Source organism: Channa argus, chromosome 19 (genome assembly GCF_033026475.1).
Source record: "Channa argus isolate prfri chromosome 19, Channa argus male v1.0, whole genome shotgun sequence".
NCBI lineage: Eukaryota > Metazoa > Chordata > Actinopteri > Anabantiformes > Channidae > Channa > Channa argus.
The window spans coordinates 15,060,298-15,078,628 of NC_090215.1; the positions used below are offsets into that span (position 1 = coordinate 15,060,298).

At 39.8% G+C, this 18,331-nt stretch overlaps 1 protein-coding gene across 5 annotated transcripts in view; it reads right to left on the reverse strand.

Annotated features, from left to right (window-relative positions):
• Positions 1 to 18,331, reverse strand: part of asap1b (ArfGAP with SH3 domain, ankyrin repeat and PH domain 1b) — a 53,423-nt gene that overhangs the window by 5,720 nt on the left and 29,372 nt on the right. For 4 of the 5 annotated variants that reach the window (XM_067485710.1, XM_067485706.1, XM_067485708.1 and 1 more), the window contains exons 7-22: positions 17,193 to 17,278; positions 15,929 to 16,004; positions 14,876 to 14,962; positions 13,888 to 13,988; positions 13,703 to 13,772; positions 11,817 to 11,904; positions 11,465 to 11,513; positions 8,861 to 9,027; positions 7,045 to 7,178; positions 6,745 to 6,836; positions 6,485 to 6,671; positions 5,097 to 5,182; positions 3,814 to 3,929; positions 3,656 to 3,723; positions 2,601 to 2,708; positions 1,254 to 1,482 (exon numbers count right to left, since the gene is read on the reverse strand). In XM_067485710.1, the coding sequence (XP_067341811.1) occupies positions 1,254 to 1,482; positions 2,601 to 2,708; positions 3,656 to 3,723; positions 3,814 to 3,929; positions 5,097 to 5,182; positions 6,485 to 6,671; positions 6,745 to 6,836; positions 7,045 to 7,178; positions 8,861 to 9,027; positions 11,465 to 11,513; positions 11,817 to 11,904; positions 13,703 to 13,772; positions 13,888 to 13,988; positions 14,876 to 14,962; positions 15,929 to 16,004; positions 17,193 to 17,278 (1,744 nt within the window). The remainder of the gene's footprint in view (positions 1 to 1,253; positions 1,483 to 2,600; positions 2,709 to 3,655; positions 3,724 to 3,813; positions 3,930 to 5,096; positions 5,183 to 6,484; positions 6,672 to 6,744; positions 6,837 to 7,044; positions 7,179 to 8,860; positions 9,028 to 11,464; positions 11,514 to 11,816; positions 11,905 to 13,702; positions 13,773 to 13,887; positions 13,989 to 14,875; positions 14,963 to 15,928; positions 16,005 to 17,192; positions 17,279 to 18,331) is intronic. The other variant, XM_067485707.1, reaches the window with a different exon arrangement.

Consider the following 18,331-nt stretch of genomic DNA (forward strand, 5'->3'; position numbering starts at 1 on the left):
AAGACTGTACTCTTTTAACAGTTAATATTTTTTTTGAAAATATTAGGCCTAAAAGCAGAAATCATGCCTGTATTAAATATCCAAAAAAGTTTCAAATAGTTTTTAATTAAAATTTTATTTTATATTAATTACATTTTTACTAACTAGCTCTACAACAGTGCCCATTACTTACAGGTCACCTACATGGATCATCAGCTGAGCGTTTGCTAAGTTCATGTAGCATTAGCCGCATTGTGTTTGACTTGGTATAGCTGTACGTATTTAAAACCATTTCAGTGTTCTCATTTTAAAACATTTTCTATTACAAACACTTAAGTCCACTGTAGATAAAGTTAATAGTAATTATTAACAAGAGCTAATAAAAGTTGTCATTTCAGCCCAAAATATTAACTTGAATCATCTGAAAAGTTGCTTTTGCTTACTTTTATGCAACTGAAGACCCATCGTTTCAAAAAAATGTCCACAAATCTGTAGTGGAAAACATGCCTCATTTTAAAAATATATTGAATGTGGTAGACTGGGAAAGCTTGACAGCATCAGTAAACTGTAACAAAGGATGCAATGCAACACCTTTTTGAACTGGAAACAAGTGAACTTTCACTCCTTTTGTTTTAAGAAAAACAAGATTTAAACCAACAACCACTTACTAAAGCTCTGAGTGCCATCCACAGTGGGAGGACTGTTATTTTTTAATTCTAAGCCTGCACAGATCCTGCCCTACTGTGTCTGTACATTTTGTGAAAACTAATGATGAAATGTGTATCTAGCTTCCCTTTCACATGCCTGACTAACTACTGCCACCCTACCCTTTCCTGCAGCCATGTTTTCCTTCAGGTTTACGCAGTAAGCAATCTTAATAACACCTGCTTCCCACCCTTGGATCTGTGTGCTGACAAATTGCATACCACTGCAGGGTGTGTTAAAGTGTGTATGTGTGGATTGACTGGCAGCATAGGGAAGAAACTTTCCACAAAAGTGACTGCGAGGCATTCATCTGCAACTACTCCTGTCCTGGACACAGTCAAACATTAACAGACATAATTAAGTCAAATTGACAGGCTAACTTCCTTTCTGCAGACACAATAGAGCATTCAGACAATCTTTAAACCATGTGCACTATAACGATGACATTTGCAGAACATGATCTCCTGAATTAACTGACTGTCATGGTTATAAGCTGTAGACTGATCAAACAGACTGTCCTCTGAAAGTGGATGCAGGCTCAAACAGCACTTGGAGCAGTCAGGTCTGACCTTTGCCTTGGTTCCTGGGTGGCAGTGGCGGCCCATCGGCCACAGGGGAAGAGGTGAGGTCGGTGGAGGCGCTGTACATCTGGTTGGTGAATGCGCTGTAGGACAAACGCTGCTGCTTGTCTCTTTGGCTGATGAAACCTGGCAGGGAGAGCTTGTCGTGGGGGGAGAGACTTGAGGAGTGGCAGAAGCTCTGAGGCCTCGGAGAACGGTCCTTCTTGATGGGACTGGGCTAAGGAGGGACACAAGACAGATGAGACTGAGCTGAAAACCGGCTTTGGTGCATGACTGTCCAGAGCCGACATCAAAACTTGACATGCCGATACTTGAAATAGCTGAAAATCTTTCTGCCAAATCCAAAAAAAATAAAAAAATTCAAACCTGTGTTATTGCACAGTGTGTGACAAGAAACATCTTGAAATCTACAAGCATCAACTCATCTAGCTGCCATTTAATACTTTGCTGTTCCAGTGACTAGTTGGATGTACACATGGCATAGTTTTGCATTAAATTAATCATTACAATATTAAAACGGTTCACATTGTTGGAAATTATTATACACTTTGTCTTTAGACAAATGCAAACCCCCCAAAAAACTTCCAATGGGGGGAAGAAATGCAGGATTCTCAGGAGCAGCAACAGAGGAGGAATTTTCCTCTTTCAGGATGGACAGATCTGTAGATGTCATGTGTTACACGTTGTATTAAACAAAGCCTGTAAGATGTGGTTAGTTAAGTTTTTAGGTTAAAACTTATATTTGTATGAAAAATGTAACAACGTTTAAACTTCGAGGTCCTGGTTTGTCTAACCTATATTTCTAAACATTCTTTGATCTCAAAATCATCAAGTCACTGCCAGGAATTTTCCCATGGAGTTTTGTACTATGAAAGGAAAAAAATGAGGAAAACACTCCTTCATCTTTCTCTCTGCAGAACTGACACTCTAACGTAACAAACTGATTTTGCTGAAATTGTTTAAGTCCATATGCAGTTAAATCAACTGATACCCATACTTTGGTGTCACTTACACTGCCTGTGAAATACTGTCATACTGTATCGTGGTTAACCCAGTAAATTTGGTTAAGAAGTTGTTTTTAGATTTAAGTATTTGATTTTATGCTGAAACATACTCATGGCAAAACCTTCACATTAAAAAACAAGTTTATCTTAAATCTGGCCATAATCTCACCGCGAAATCACAGAGTCAATTTGCTTCACAAGTATAGATTTTATCAACTTCTACAAGTATTTAGGTGACGATAAGTTGACAATATACAATCCTTCAATAACTGGTTTAGTGCCAAACTAAAACTGGAAACCTTGACCTGCTGATGCTTTACTTTGCTCGCACCTTGTCATCCAGGTCGTCGTCACTCTCATCCATCTCTTCCAGTCTAAGGCTCCACTCGTACTCCACGTGAATGTGAGGGTTGAATTTCCCCTCTGCAGCCTGCACAAGCTGGCACACACAGACGCACACAATAAGCAGTTACTAACACACAACATATAGTAGCAACATTAGGCTACAACTAATTGTTATTTTAATTTTCAATGTATTTAATTGCGGATTATTAATTCTTGATTAGAACAAGTCTATGGACTGTCATAAAATTCCTGTTAAAACCTTCTTGGAGTCCAAAATTACAGATATTGATTGTACGACGACATATGTAAAAAAAAAAACAGCAAACCCTCCCATTTGCTGCAACTGATTCATTTTGGCAGTTTTTCAGAAATTGAGCTAAAGTATAAATTAAACAGTTAATCAATTACAAAAATAGTGGATTTATATTCTTAGCCAAGTACAATAGAGTATGTTTCCAATTAAAACCAATCATTATTAATGTTGGATTTTTTTCATATGAAAAAAAAATGGTATCATAACTGTTGCCAATATAAGTTAAGACCAAACAAAACACTACAAACAAGTTACAGCAAGTAGATAAAAGAAAAAATGCAATTAGTTTTGGTAACACAACAGAAAAACAGTGGAACATATATACAGAACCATAAATTTTACAGATGCATTTAATGTAAATTAACCAAGTTTACAGAGAGACTACACATCCCTGTAAATTTAGATAAGGGCTATGTCATTGTGTCCTTAATATTTTTATTATACACTTCACACTACATTTATCATGTTTCTGTCTGTATGATCATCTAGCGTCAATAATCAACATACATCCACTATTAGTTCCACTCTGCTGTCATTGTTGCCTGAGGCCAGAGAGACAGACCTTTGACTGCCATCTAGTGTTCTCACTAATCTGCCCAATAACTGCTCAACACATTTTGTTTAATTTATGTAATTTTATCTCTTTCACTTCATATTTACTAATCTTTATAAACCATTAAACTCTACTATCGTGTCCAGGAGCTGCAGCTGAACAGTCTTGTACTTACTGCCTCCTCGCACTGAGTGTTCCTCAGTCGCCTGGCAACATCCAGCGCAGTCTCTCCATTCTGATTGGCTGAAGGGAGCAGAGAATTAATCAACCGTTAGACCGATATGTGTGTGCACATGACATTAGCGAGAGGATGAACCTTGACATGTGACTCACGGATGTCAGTCGCCGGCTTTCCCCTTAGGAGTAACTTGAGGCACTCTGGCTTCTCGTACATGCAGCAATAATGCAGGGCGGTGTTCCCAAACTCTGTCTGCTTATCCAGGTTGCCACTGGGAAAATAATAAACACACACATAAAGTGAGGCCAGAGCCCACAAGCCTGAGGGTGTTTTCCACAGTCCTGCAGCTTCAGATTAATGTGTCATTACCCAGGATTCTACAATTGGGCATGAAAAAAACTGGTTTGTTTTGAAATTTCTCTTTAAAGTATGGGGTGCCCCATTAATGCTATTTCTTACAGGTTTGATGGCCAAAGTATGAAATTAAGATGGTAAACCATTAAGAATGCTATGAACTATATTTATTATTATATCACATTCTTTAATGCTTCCTAGCTGTATAGACCAGGATAAGAGACTAAATTGGTTTAAACTTATAAATGTAAATATGAATAGGTTTTGGAGCTGCAACTATTAGTCAAATACTGTAACTCATCAAAAGAAAACTGGCAACAATTTAAATAACTGATTTACTGATTTATAGTTTCATTTTCATGTCATTGTTCAAGCAAATAATGAAATATCTGTGGAATGATGAATATACAAAACAAGGTAAAGCAGCAGGCAATAGAAGACTTTTAATGCCTGCAGATGCTTTTTATTAAAGAAACTGATGTCATTGCTTTTGAAAAGCAGAAGAAACCATGTAAAATCACTTAATTTTGTATCTAGGTATTGTGATAATAAAAAATTACAGACATGTGCTTTGGTAAACAAACCTTTCATGTCCTTCTGAAGCGACCAGACAATTATTTTAAATAATGAGGGCCAAGGATGGCACTGTATGAGCACAGCTATTAATTAATGAGAGGGTCCCACTTCTCTGTGTGGAGATTGTGTGCATTTAGAGCAGTGGTGGATAAACAATTGAAAAGAGGGGAATAAATTAAGGCAGAGAACAAGTGCTTGACCCATTTCTGTTTGCCTTGTGGGAATCTGAGCTGAGCTGTGCAGTACTAAGCTTTCCTCTGCACTTCCTCTGCTTTACTAGAGACTAGAGCACAGAACAACAAAGGCTCACATCAGCCAGAGAGATCAAGTTTAATAATGTGCGTTTCTACAAAGCTGTCAAGTTTACTACGTAATTTTCCGGTAAACCATTGATGTACTTCAAGCTGTTTTTACAGCTTGAAACACAGCTTGTTTAACTCACATGAAAATCTATATGATTATACAACACTAACGTAACGTTCTCGTGTTCTCGGGCTTCAGAATGTACCTGTTTTGCACAAGGAAGTCCACTAAGTGCAGCGAGGTCTGGTCAGCAGTCCGTACAGAGTAGTGCAGTGCTGTCTCTCCAGCTTCCTGCAGGGGGCCATCAAACACAGCAAAGACACGGTGAAACAATATTGGCCAGCATCCATTCTGTATTCTCTCCCTCTCTCTGTCTCTTTCAGCATTTAAACAAGCTGCAGTAAACAAAATGGCTCCTAAAAATAATATTTCCTCAATCATAAAAGTGATTTTGTTGATCTTTGAGGAGACCCTTGAATTCATTTATTCTGATTTGGTCAATTTAAACCCAAAACTGTTATTTATTTCGATGCAACATTAAATAATAACTATATGGAACTAGCGATTCCATGTTTCATATATACAGTGGCAGCTACAAGAGAGACTATGTGCTGTTATACTGTGAGTGTTTAGGTGTTGGGGGGTGGGTTGCTACTGTGCTGTCTGTGCATCATTCAGATGTACTGACAACAGCAGATTAGATATCAGTGAGATCAGACTTTATCCACAGCGGTAGCAGCAGCAGCAGCAGCAGCAGCTCCCTATGTCAACAAATGGTATCCTCTTTTTTTCCTGCTGCAGGATTGTACACTTAATTTTTCATTAGAGAAAAAACATGTCTGTGTTAACACAGCGTGACCCATTTATGTCAGGATGACTCTGATCAACTATGTTGTTTACAGTACAGTATCTTCACCATCCACTGCTTGTTTTTTATATCTACACCAACGGTGAAAAAGCCAAAGAACCAATGAGTAAACAGGCTGAACCAGAGAGTAAAAAACAAAAAACTGAGACACCACAGATGCAGTAATCTGAGTGAATATGAATTTAACAGAGATGATGTCTTACAATGTGGCAGAAGCTGCTGGATATCACCACCTGCTGGTGAAGTTATCTGGATGACTCAAATTTTTCCAATTGTTACACCCATTTCTGCACCTCAAATAATGCACCAACTGGCATAAATATGCCAGTATCGCTGGCAAGATTGCTTGCTAAGATTAAGCCTCAGTGTACCACTGCAGCAACATGTGTAGAGCTCTGGGCAGAAGTTTAAGGCCTCTATAGTCTTGTCATAAAACGATCAAGTGTAAGAGAAGAATACTTGGCGTTTATGTGGAGGTGATGGAAGTAGGCAACATACTAACCTAACCTATAATATCCATGATACAGGATATGTATTTTTGACAAACAAGCCAATATTCCATATTCAAAGCCATTTCAAATGTATATTTGAATTCTGCAAAATTATGTCTCTCTCAAGACAAAGCTTCACAATTTCTCTGGATGATCTGCACATCTGTTTCAGCGGTTTTCCCTTAATTAGAAAGTAGTTCCAAAGTAGTTAATCTCTCTAAATGTCAGACTTACCTGCCCCGCCTCCGGAAGTGGCTCCATAAGCTCCACTCCCTCCGCGTAGACCTGGACGAGGGACAGCAGGTCCCTAGACTGAACTGCCTCAAACAGCTCGATCATTTTAGCTGCTGCAGACGTGCATGTCTTCCTTGCATATTTGTGATCCACGTACTTAGCATTGATGAACTCCTTCCTCATTGTCCTGTGGACAAAATATTGGGTTTTAGAAAACAGGACATCTAGTTTTCAGATGGCTATTGTCTAAGAACACTTACATGTCACTGGATGGAGTGGGCTTTGGTGAAGGAGAAGGGAGGTTTCCCTCCATGATCTCGTTGAAACTACTGTTCCCTACATTCTTGGCCAGCTGGGGGAGAAAGAGGGAAAAATCAGCATCAGATCACAGTAATGTTAACAAACGTAACACAATTTGCATCTGCAATTTAGCATTTCCACTGCTCTTTCACCATTTCTAATATTTCACTAGAGATGGAAAAAGTGAAAGGTGTGGGCTGCTACCTCAAAAAAGCCATTTATTCACCCAGTAGACCATCTCTCTGTTAAAAATGACTCACCAAGAGTTCTGAGGTTCCCAGCTTGTCGAGCTCCATGGACTGGATGCGTGAGATGTGGACGCCCATCTCTCGGTGGATTCCAGAGCACTCAATGCAAGTCAGGATCCCCAGGTTGGTGGACAGCCACTTAGGATCTATAAACACAGACAGTGTACATTAGCCAGCTGTTGTAGGTCTAGTGACCAACTATTTCAAGTTGGATTTAAGCCTGTACCTGTAATGAGATTTATGTTCTACCAGAATGATTGCAGCCCCAAATACAGCAAGACACAATAACTTTTAACACCCAGAAATATTATTCTGTATAAAACTGACCTTATGTTTCATAAGGGAATGTAGAAAAAACATTTAAAATGGCTGCATTGTGTTCTTTAAGGCTGCTGTCAGTAAAAAATTTTACACATACAAAAAAAATTGCTTTAACAATATACTGTTTATCATTAGTAACTGTTTGGACTTTCATGAGTGTGATATTAAAGTTTCTGTAGTCAGTGATTTATGTATTTGCGATTACAACTGAACACACCAGTAAGGTAATATAAACTTCTGTCAAGATTTTAGCCAATAAAGTGTATTTTTAGACACCCTGCTTTAGAAATGAGCACGATTCTAATTTATTGACTTGACAGATCACCAACAGATTACGTCCACTAGAGGACTGTCTTTGGCACAACCTGTGACCACAGTCACATCCTACTGCAGGAACAAGATAAAGGCCATTGCATAATGTGCAGACAAGCAAACAGCACAAGCTCACTGAGATGTGACTTCATGCAGCGACGTCCTCTGTGAATGACCAGCATCACTGCCCATGCTCTGATGCAATCTGGGAGATTTAAGTGAGCTTTAAGCTCAGCCTCGGCATGCTAAACATAATGAGTGGATGCATGGTGACCTCTGAAGCTGCTTAATGCTAAAGCTGCAAATCTCTGCCTTATTATCTACCAAATGTGATGGAGTTGTACTTTCTATTAAGACCCGAGGGAACAAAGAGGCGACCTTTGAAAGTCATTAAATGACATTTCAACAATGAAGTTAATTTCGTGTGTTGAGGAAAGGAAGCCATTTCAGCAGTAGGTGTCATCTCTTCGCCAAAAGCTGAAACTGTGGGTTAATAAAGTAGAATAGGAATGAAACAGCTTAATCCCAACATCTGGAACATGTGTTACTACCAAAACTATGTGTATGAACAACTGCAATAGTGCAGACAAGATAAATTACCTCCCCTCTCTGCAGATTTCAGGGGTCGACAGAGTGTGTGTGACTTATACAACAACATGATGTAATGATGTTGTTTCTCAAAGCATAGAAATGTTTTTGCCGCTAAGAGCATAAATTCATCCCTTCTGTCTGAGCTTCTTTGTTTGTATTTGTTCAAAGGAGAGTTTATGTGTGTGTGAACATGTATACACGGAAGAAATGTGTGTGTCAGGGTTTGTTTGAATGTGTCAGGGGGTTTGAATGTGCACAGCACTTCTGAGTGCTGAGTCTCTGCTTCCTAATGTGGGGGAGGAACAGGGTTGGGTTGTGTGCTAAATGCTAACAACACTACTGTGCAGGCGCTCACACACACACACTATTGTTAGTCGCTGCTATGGGATTTGAAGTGCAGACTGATCAGTTACCATCTAGCTGAAGGACACTGAGTTTAAAGTAGCTGTGACATTGTGAATGTGTCTAAAATGGGAAGTGGATTTAAATTAAAAGTCAACTGTTCCTGTAACAAGCTTTAGGTTGTCTATGCACGAAAAATAAAGATGATGTATATATATTGCATACACAGCTTCACTGGAACATGAAAAGCTGAAGGACACACCTGGAGCTCCACAGTCACAGCAGACTTCATTGCCTGGCATTCGCAGCACATCTTCTATTATGGCTTTAGTCAGGTCCTCTAAACCATCCTCCCCACCGCTGCTTTGCTCGCCACGAAATGCCATGTTCAATGCCTCCTCCTTACTGTTGGTCAACACGGAGATCCAGCTGCACAAATAAAGACATTATTACAATAATTATTTCATGTGCAATTTTGATGTGGCGAGGAGTTTCAAATATTTTATACTAAGAAATCAAAACAATATATTAGACCACCACGTAAGGGTACAGTAACTAGGCTAAAATAACAGGGGCTGCAACTAACCTACTCAAGTTCTCAAAATGATAATGGAAACAAAATGGTCACAACAAATTTTTATAATGCTACATGACATCTTCAAATGACTTGTTTTGTTTGACCCACATGCTGTAAGATAATGTAAAACTGAGATAAACTGAAACAACAAGCTTGAACTATAGAATATATAGCTCTTTTGCTTAAAAAAAATGCTTAATAACTATTCTTCAATTATATAACTTGTTGCTGATTACTTTCATGCCCAGTAAAGAATTTTATGAGCTCATGTAAATTATAGACAAATCACTAAAAAGTGACTCCATTGCCTTATATTATAAAAGCTCAACAGGTCCTTCTAAAATATAATGTCATACATGCTATAAAAGATGTTCCTATAAAAAATATCTGTAGTAATTAATTTGGATTAATTAATAGCCTTTGGAAAGCCTTTTGCTTGCAAATTTCCTTTGAGAAGGGTTATGACACAGACGCATGCATGCACTCACACACAAATACACACACTGTGGTCAATCAAGGTTATACAGACATTAAACCCTGTAGCTGCTTTTCAAACATGTGCTCCTACAGTTTACTACAAAGCACAATCAGCTCCTACACTCGACCCACTGAACTGGCACCCACTCACACACACACGCCTACACACAAACACACAAAAAGTGTGCTTTATGAGCCCAACGTCAGCAATTCCTCTGTCACTGTCACTCAACCCTGTTTACAAAACCAGAGGCCAGACAGGGAGTGGGCACATAAACAGTGAGATTGTCTGTTTATCTAAATGTGTGAAACAAACATGATATTTTAATCCACAGATGCGTAGGTGTACAGCTGCTGAGCCATAGACATTTTGTGTTTACTTAAAATATGCATAATATGTGCTGCTGAGGGGTATGAGTGCTTGAAGCAGGAGGTTTATGCAATGCTAAATATTTAATGAAGAATCCCATGAAGACGCAGCCGCTGCTTCAGCTGGAGGTGCGTGACATAACAGGCAGTGAGGAGCAGCGAGCTGGATCCCACTGGAGTACATGTACATACATTGGGGTACAGAGTGTTCAAGCAGTGCTGAACCAAGCGGTGGAACCACAGCAAGTATGGAAATAAAGTTTCTGTCATCAGGGGACGAATATGCCTGCCCAGAACAAAAGTTTTAAAGAATGTAGTGCATTTGTGAGTGATTTAGAGCCTTGAAAAGCAACATAGGATTGAATTAGTCTATGTCTTTTATTTCAGGGATTTGGATAACTAATGGTCTAACAGGATGAGTTTGATAGTGTCACTGGCTTTAAAATGACATAGAGCTAAATCAATAAATCAGTAAAAATGTCTTTAAAACTGATGATAATTAATTAATAATTAAGTTTAATTGGTTCCAGCTTCTAAATTAGTTCGTTTTATATCATATTTTATATCAACAGAATATTTAGTTTTGGGGCTCTGGGAAGTAATTTATTCACTTGTTATCCATATATTTTAAATCCGATGTACATTGCGATGTCTTAACTTCCCTACAGTCGATCCTAAATTATTTAAATAACTAAAAGCCTTCCAAAAATATTAAAATCCTCAATTTTCACTAACTAAAAGACACATAAAATACAGCAATTAGCTGATCACGGCTTAAAGAGACAAAACACAAATATTGATACATACTTATTTAACTTCAAAAGAGTACATAGAATAATGACTTCAGTACAGACACTCAAACAAATACAACTACTTATTTTTCATTTGATGGTAATATAACCATACTTAATGGTAAACTAAATAAACATATCTACATGTGCATGGAGTAAAGGTCCCATAAGCAATTTTCAAAGCTCAAAGTCAACATGAAAACTACCAGATGATGTGTGATGTGTGTAATAACACAATACTGTTCTGCTGATGTCTGTGTGTGTCTACCTACTGACATGTATGTGTGTGACTGCATGGGAAACAACTGTGGGAGGTTACACTGACCTAATTTACTGCAAACCGCAAATCTGTCTGCTGCACTCACCACCCACCCACTCCCAACAGTGTCTCTGCTCTTCACAGAGTAAAACATTTCCTCTGTTTAAGCACGGTAATGACACGACAGAGGAGCCACCAACCAACCCACCATTAATAAAAAAATAGTTTAGCAACAACCGCTGTCTGAATCTGGCAGATATGAAAAGCGTCTTGAGGTTATATAGATAGGTAAACTTATTAATGTCAGCAAATATCAATAAAATGTCTCTTTGCTGTGGTCATTAGGCAAAAACAGGCAAAACATCATTATGTTTCTTCTTTGCTGTTACTCACATGACAAACTCTTGCTCATCTTCAGCTTGGAAATGATATGTCCTGTTATCTGTGGATAACCAAAGGCATGATGTTAACTATGCAAACCTCTTATTTTGCATTTAACTAGAAGAAACAAGCAGCATAAAGTTAACTGCTGAAATTTAACACTTGTCAATGTGATACCTATTGTACAGGTGGGTTAATTGTAGTATAGGTTACTGTAGAAAAGTGACTCTGTGATGTACTAACTCATGCTTTCATTTAATAAGCAGGGATTCTCCAGCTTACTGCTCGCTAACATGTATAGTATATACCTTAACAAGTATGCCATGTACAGCTGTGGAATGCTGCATGTGAGTGGGACACTTACGAGAAATTAGATCAAAGCACTTCCTGTCCTCAGTGCTTGGTTTGACCTGACAGGTGAGCAGGTTGAGTTTAACTGGCTGCCGGTTGGACTGAAAACAAAAAAACATACAAGATCACAGTGAAGGTCGCACAGGTTACACTGTAAATATGTTAGCAGGGTCACTGTGAGCACATTAGCCCTGTCACTGTGAGCAAGTTGGTAATACCAATGTGGGCATGCTAGCGTATTCAATGTGAAGATGTTATCCCCGCCACTGTGAACATGTTCATAATATTATTGTGACCATATTAGCCCTGTCACTATAAACACACTGTCATCACTATCAGTATCACCGGTAACCAAAATAATTGCAGATGTTCTTCTTAGGTTATTAGTATTACACTACTGCTGTTACATACAGTATACCTCAGAAATGAGGCAGAAAAACTGTCACACAGAAGATAAACTCATGCCTTCTCCAAGTCCCCATTAAGAAACTGGACTGAGCTTGCTGGGCTGTGCACTGTAATAATAGGCCAAGTTGGCACATGTGCACTGAGCATTGTCTCCTGCCGGTTCTCGGGCAGAGGAGGGGCCGGGGCACGTGCTAATGAAATGCTAACAGGCTGCTGTGAGGCTTGGAGCTCGGCCGTCCTACTGGCATCCCGCCATGTCAACTAGAGTCACCTAGAGTTCAGCTGCCACGGTGTCTGAACTGGTGATAAACTGCCTGTAGACATAGACAAATGATTATACGCTCTCATGTAACTACCACATAGAGGACTAGAGCAGAGAGATAGGTTGAAGATTTTGTATCTTTGCTTGAAAGAATGAAAAGAAACCTATCAAATAATTTCTGAGTCAACCACTTTCCTTGACCCTCATCTAGTAGCTAAAAATTATGTCATGATTTTTACAGCACTGTGCATCTTTGAAGGTAAAATTGGAAATGGAAAAAAGCAAAAGTGAAAAAAATAAATGCACTGACTTATTATGCACTGCCATAGTTTATCTCCATGCTATGTTACAGTCAAAGCAACTAGTCTGTTGATCAATCAAATGATCCTACCTAAGGTATTTAACAGTGTAAGAAGGGGCGGATTTGTTGGTTTGTCCACCTGAAGAAAATATTTGCCAGAGCCAAATGTTAAGTTTCGGTGTGTGAGACTAACATATATGAGATTATATAAGATTAAATAAATAAATATCTATATCTATATACACACACATACTAAAACGTGGTATAACGTACATAATGTGTGTGTATGTGTGTGTATATATACAGTATACATAATTCTTGTTACTTGCCAGACCACATTTTAGTTTGTATGACTTGATGATACAGTTTGAGTGATACAGTCAAATCGTACAGCATTTGATCCTCAAAGACCTTATCAAATGCTGAATCCAAATGGAAAAATCCCTCATTTTCCCTTATTGAGTTTACTGGTTATCTGATTCAGCGCATACAAGCCAAAGCTCTGCCACAATCAGGTAAAGTTATTGATTGTGCTAACCCCCTAAGTCCTGTATCTCTTTATAAATTCAGATACAATCTCACGTTTAGAATTCTCCTACACACACAGGAAAGAAAACATCACACTGCATCTGCTGTGCTGCTGCACAAGACTGGAGACAGTGCTACAGACATACCAGCATATACAGTACTCTCACACTTGCTCTGAGATGAGTCACCGAGGTGCTGCAGACGGGGGTCTGGTGTGGGGGGTATGGTGTTACCATGACAACCCATCTATGTCAATTGCACTGAGCCAGCCTCCAGATTGAGAAACCCCACTACCCAACCTCCACTTCTAATGCCCCTTGTTAAATCCACACAGTCACTCCTGGGGTCAGAGAGTCACATGAGCATGTGTATGAGTGTACGGCATTTGTCTTGTACTCACTGTGGCATGAGAGATGGTGAGGATGCCCCCCTTCACTGAGCATTGCCTTCTCTGCCAAACCTTTCTCAGCCTATGAGAAGGGGGTACACATACTAGTAAATATACTGTCACGTCTTCCTTCTTAAATGTTAATGATGAATGGTGCACAACAGCATTTTTAAATAATGGCTGTGTTAGCAGCATACCCATCACTCTTCTTCAGCAGGTAGCCTTTCTTCTCACAGCCAAACTCCTTGTTTCCCTGCAGCTGGTGCATGCTGTAGCCACCCTGCTTACTCTGTGAGTCCTGTGCAACCCCACACAAATGCAAGAGAACACAAGAGAACAATGTTATACACATAGCATGTACATAGAAGCTGCTTCAGTCATGCAATGCACACACAAACACACGACAAACCGATTCTCTGAATTTAAAGCTAAGGGCTCTTCTCAAAACCAAAGTCAGAGTGCTTACAAAAAACAAATTCTACAACGCATGCTTTGCAAAGTCAAAAGGCCCACGCCACTCTGATATCAAACAGTACAGACAGATGTCAGCATGCTCAACATGCACCAGCACTTACTCTTCTAGACTTGATTCCAGATGAGCAGAAGGCAGAAAGTAGGAAATAGAGGGGAGAGGTGTGAAAGATCCAGCTCAGGTGTGGGCGATGAGTGTGAGAAAGTGTGTGTTGCCTGCCTGTGAGCCAACTGAAACCAGAATTTCTAAGTAGTGCTTACCGTGGGTGTTATTAACAAGAGATGCTATAGAAAGTGGATTGTTTCATGCAGAACAGCAAACCGAGAGTGTGAAAATGTGAAGTGGATGATAAAACATACAGCTACAGCAGCCTGTCTTGATAAGTAAAAACCAGGGCTGTGTGATCGGGCAGTAAGTGACTCTCCACTGAGCAGCCAGTGAGGCACAACACTGGTCACCAGCAAAGCCTACCACACACTGGCTACCAGCATGGTACAGCACTGGGCACTCGCTCTGTGCTGCAGGAGACAAGCTCCAAACTCTGCTAGTGGCCAGAGTGAGAGGGATGTGGAAAAAGGGATATTAATGTGGCTGGGAGGACTGACATAACGCTGCCATGACTGTATCTAGCTCAGTTTGAGATGGCCATACAAGACTTTCCCCTGCTACAGCTTTAAGTTCATCTGAAGTTTTTCTGAGTGTGACCTGCCTACCTCCTTCTGGTCCAGCTGGAGGGAGGATTTGATGAGATCTCGCAGGGCAGTCAGCTGCTTCTTTTCCTCATCCTGAGTTTGTTTGATCTGCGGAGAGAAAATGCAACAGTAAGCAAACGAATTGTGCCCCTTTCCCAGACTTTGACAAGCGTGTGCACAACTGAAAATTTTCAAAACACTACCTTCAAGTACAAGTCATGCAAAGATCATCACACTGACCAACAGCTCACAATAATGTGAGGTGCAATATCTGGTGCTTGCTTTTTTCACTGCTGGAACAGTGGAATTTCCCCATTGTGGGATCAGTCTTATCAAAGCTTATCTTATCTAATTAAATTAAACACGGCATGTGCTAAATCAAAATGTTGCTATGTAAAATTCAAATAATTGGGAGTAATTGGTATAGTTGAAGTCAGAGTTTTGTCTGACTTCTAGGTTTCCCAGGCTTTACCATGTTTCAAAAAAAGAATTACTGTCCTAAAACTGATTCTGCAACTTGTCAGTTGCTACTGGATCTTGTTTATCATCTGCAGTAACATTATAGTCTGACATATATGCTGCTTCAGTAGAAAGCACAGCAGTGCTGTAAATCAGAAAGGGTGGCCGGTAGTCAGTGAAGGCTCACCTATTCAAAAACCTATTTGTGACGGAGTGCTATTTTTGCCTCACTGAGAATAATAAAGCCTAGTTCTTTCAATAACTTTTTGGGATGCATGTATTTATGGCTGGTGTAAATAGTTTTATAAGAAACTTCACTTAAAAAGTCATTCTTGACCTCAAAAACAGACATTTCACAAAACATTCTCAATTCAAGGTCCATTTAATGGATTTCTCCAGAGCTTTTAACTGTATCAGGATGAGCAAGACTCATCTACACAGGAAAAAGATGTACTGTATGTACGCCTAGAGATAAGACTTTGATCATAGCCAAAGTGTGTGGTTACACGTGCAGCAAACATGCAAATAAAGAAAGATTCTGCTGTAAGAATATAAACATAAGATGTAGAGTATACCAGATACAAGTGGTGCAAAGGTGAAAATGTGAGTCTTTACATTATAGAGATCAGCTGCCAGCTTCTCAATGTACTGCTTCAGCTTATCTGCTGTCTTCAAGCCATCTTGGAAGAAACTGGAGAACAGAGAAATATGAGAAATTAAAAGGCAGATCAGTTACTAATAAGAATTAGTACACACACACTGTTTCACACGATGAAGGAGACTGAAGACACTGATGCAGATTATGTTTAATGTACAGCTTGTTTTGGCGCCTTTGCCTCTTGGACACCAATCAGCACCGGCCAAGTCTGCAAAAGATCTGCAGAGGCGCTTAGCACATCCTGAAATCCATTACAGATCTGTCAGCAGTACACACCTCAGTGCAGCGCTGCAGCTGCAAATCACCACTAATGACCTCCCTCTTTCTCCTCCCACTACCATCACTCTCTTTTTCTTGAAACATACACTGCCCTTCCTCTATTCATTACTCTCTCTGCCACATCTCTCCCCTGTCTCCTTGTTTTTGTCAGTCGCTGAATTGAGGATCCCACACGCCCTCCCACTTCTGCCAGCTCTCTGTGTCAAACACAATTGGTCATGCAAAGTATCAGAATAAATTAGTTAAAGTGGGAATTCTGCAGATTAGATTGTTACTTATTTACAGTAACAGTATTTACAGGCAAATTCCATTATTGTCAACTGGGTCTAATTTATAGGTTTTTGATAATAATAAAGACAATGAGAGCAGGGAATGTAAGCCTTGTACATTAACCCGGGTTAATGTAATGTAATTTACTGAATGAACATGATAAACACAAACTGCTTCCTTATTTCTAGGCCGCAAGCATTGACACACGCCCCTTAGCTTTCCATCCAGTGATTTTATGTTTTTAATATATCACCACCACAGCATCTTTTCTATCCATCAAGGCCTAGGTTAAACAGATTAACAGGGAAATTTATTGTTGTGTCGCAGTGTTATGACAGGACTTAGCAACACTGAGAAAAAATTTGTCATTCTGTCATGGGCTGTTGTGAGCTGTGGTTCTGGCACACAACGGGCCCATTTTTTTACCCACCAAACCCCACAGCTGTCACAACATATCTGTATAGAGACCTTTGCATATTTATGAGAGCACTATATATAAAAGGCACTGCAACCTCAAGATCAGTGAATCATACCAATATAAAACTGAATTTAAATGCAGCAAAGAGGCAGGATAAAACTTTCTTCGGCATGCTGTTAAATACTCAGTGGGTACGATGTACCTTACAGGGGAGTTTCACACATTAAGGTTAGGGAGATTAAGGTGGTACTTACTTGCACTGTGCGTGGTAATACTTAATCAGGTTCTGGAGGAGGTCCACTCCTTTCTTGGTCTTGATCTCATTTACTTTGATCAGGTACTGCAAAGCAAAGAGAGGTGCAGAGTTTAGCCAGGAAGTGAAACTCAACGATTTTTTTTGTTTTAATGTGGTTTAATGTGGCAGCGGTTTTACACTGCTCGTCATTTACACTTACTGTAGACTATGAACTCATTGCATTATGATAATCATAGCTGAGAGCACAAACAGTATGTTCTGCGAGGGTTTAGGTGTGAGAACCAAGACTGCCATGACACTGTGGAAGTAGTGACCAGACTGGTAAACACAGAGGAAATAATGTGTAGTACTAGAGGCAAACATCCTTCTACCTTGATCTAAATAAAGTTTCAAAATGGTGATGAGAAACATTTTACATTAGCTTTAAAAGAAATAAGAGCATAGCTTAGTCTGAGGATTCAAAACAAACGTCTTCGGGCTGAGCTCCCACCAAACAAACGAACAAAAGATAATCTTAATCTGAGCTAATCCCACAGCCTGCCAGTCCACACAGATTTACGCTCAGAGCAACACCACTTTCAGCTCCACAGTAAAAGTTAATCTACTACACACAGCTTTCTGAAGCTTCCAATGCCAACACACAGCTTCCAGTGTCATGTGTTTGGATGCATGTGTGTTAACATACACATGAGAGCACACGTTGCCTCTTTGTCTGTCTGACAGCGTTTACAGGATGGAAGATTATCCATATTCTTTTTGAGCAATGGGAACCTGTGCTCAGTCGCATTGGAGAGTGCTTTGTGTGCGTGTTTGGGTGCTTTTGTCTGAATGAGCGGTGACGCTCTCACTGCTGTCGTGTCTGGACAGAATATAATGCAGCCTGCTGAGCCCTGGCTTTTCACACTCCTTCACAAACAGCGCAGGATGAAAAGGGTGAGAGAGTGAAAGCATCCCGTGATCTGGTGATTGAGTAACATGTGGAAAGAGAGATAGAGGGAGCAGACGTCAGAGTGAGAGAGGGGCACGCAACAGGGAGAAATGAGGTTAAGTGGGATAATTTCTAGCACTGACTGCAGCGAATGCCACACGAACGACAGCAGCAGCATTGGTCTTTGTAGCCAGTAGGAGTGTTGACTG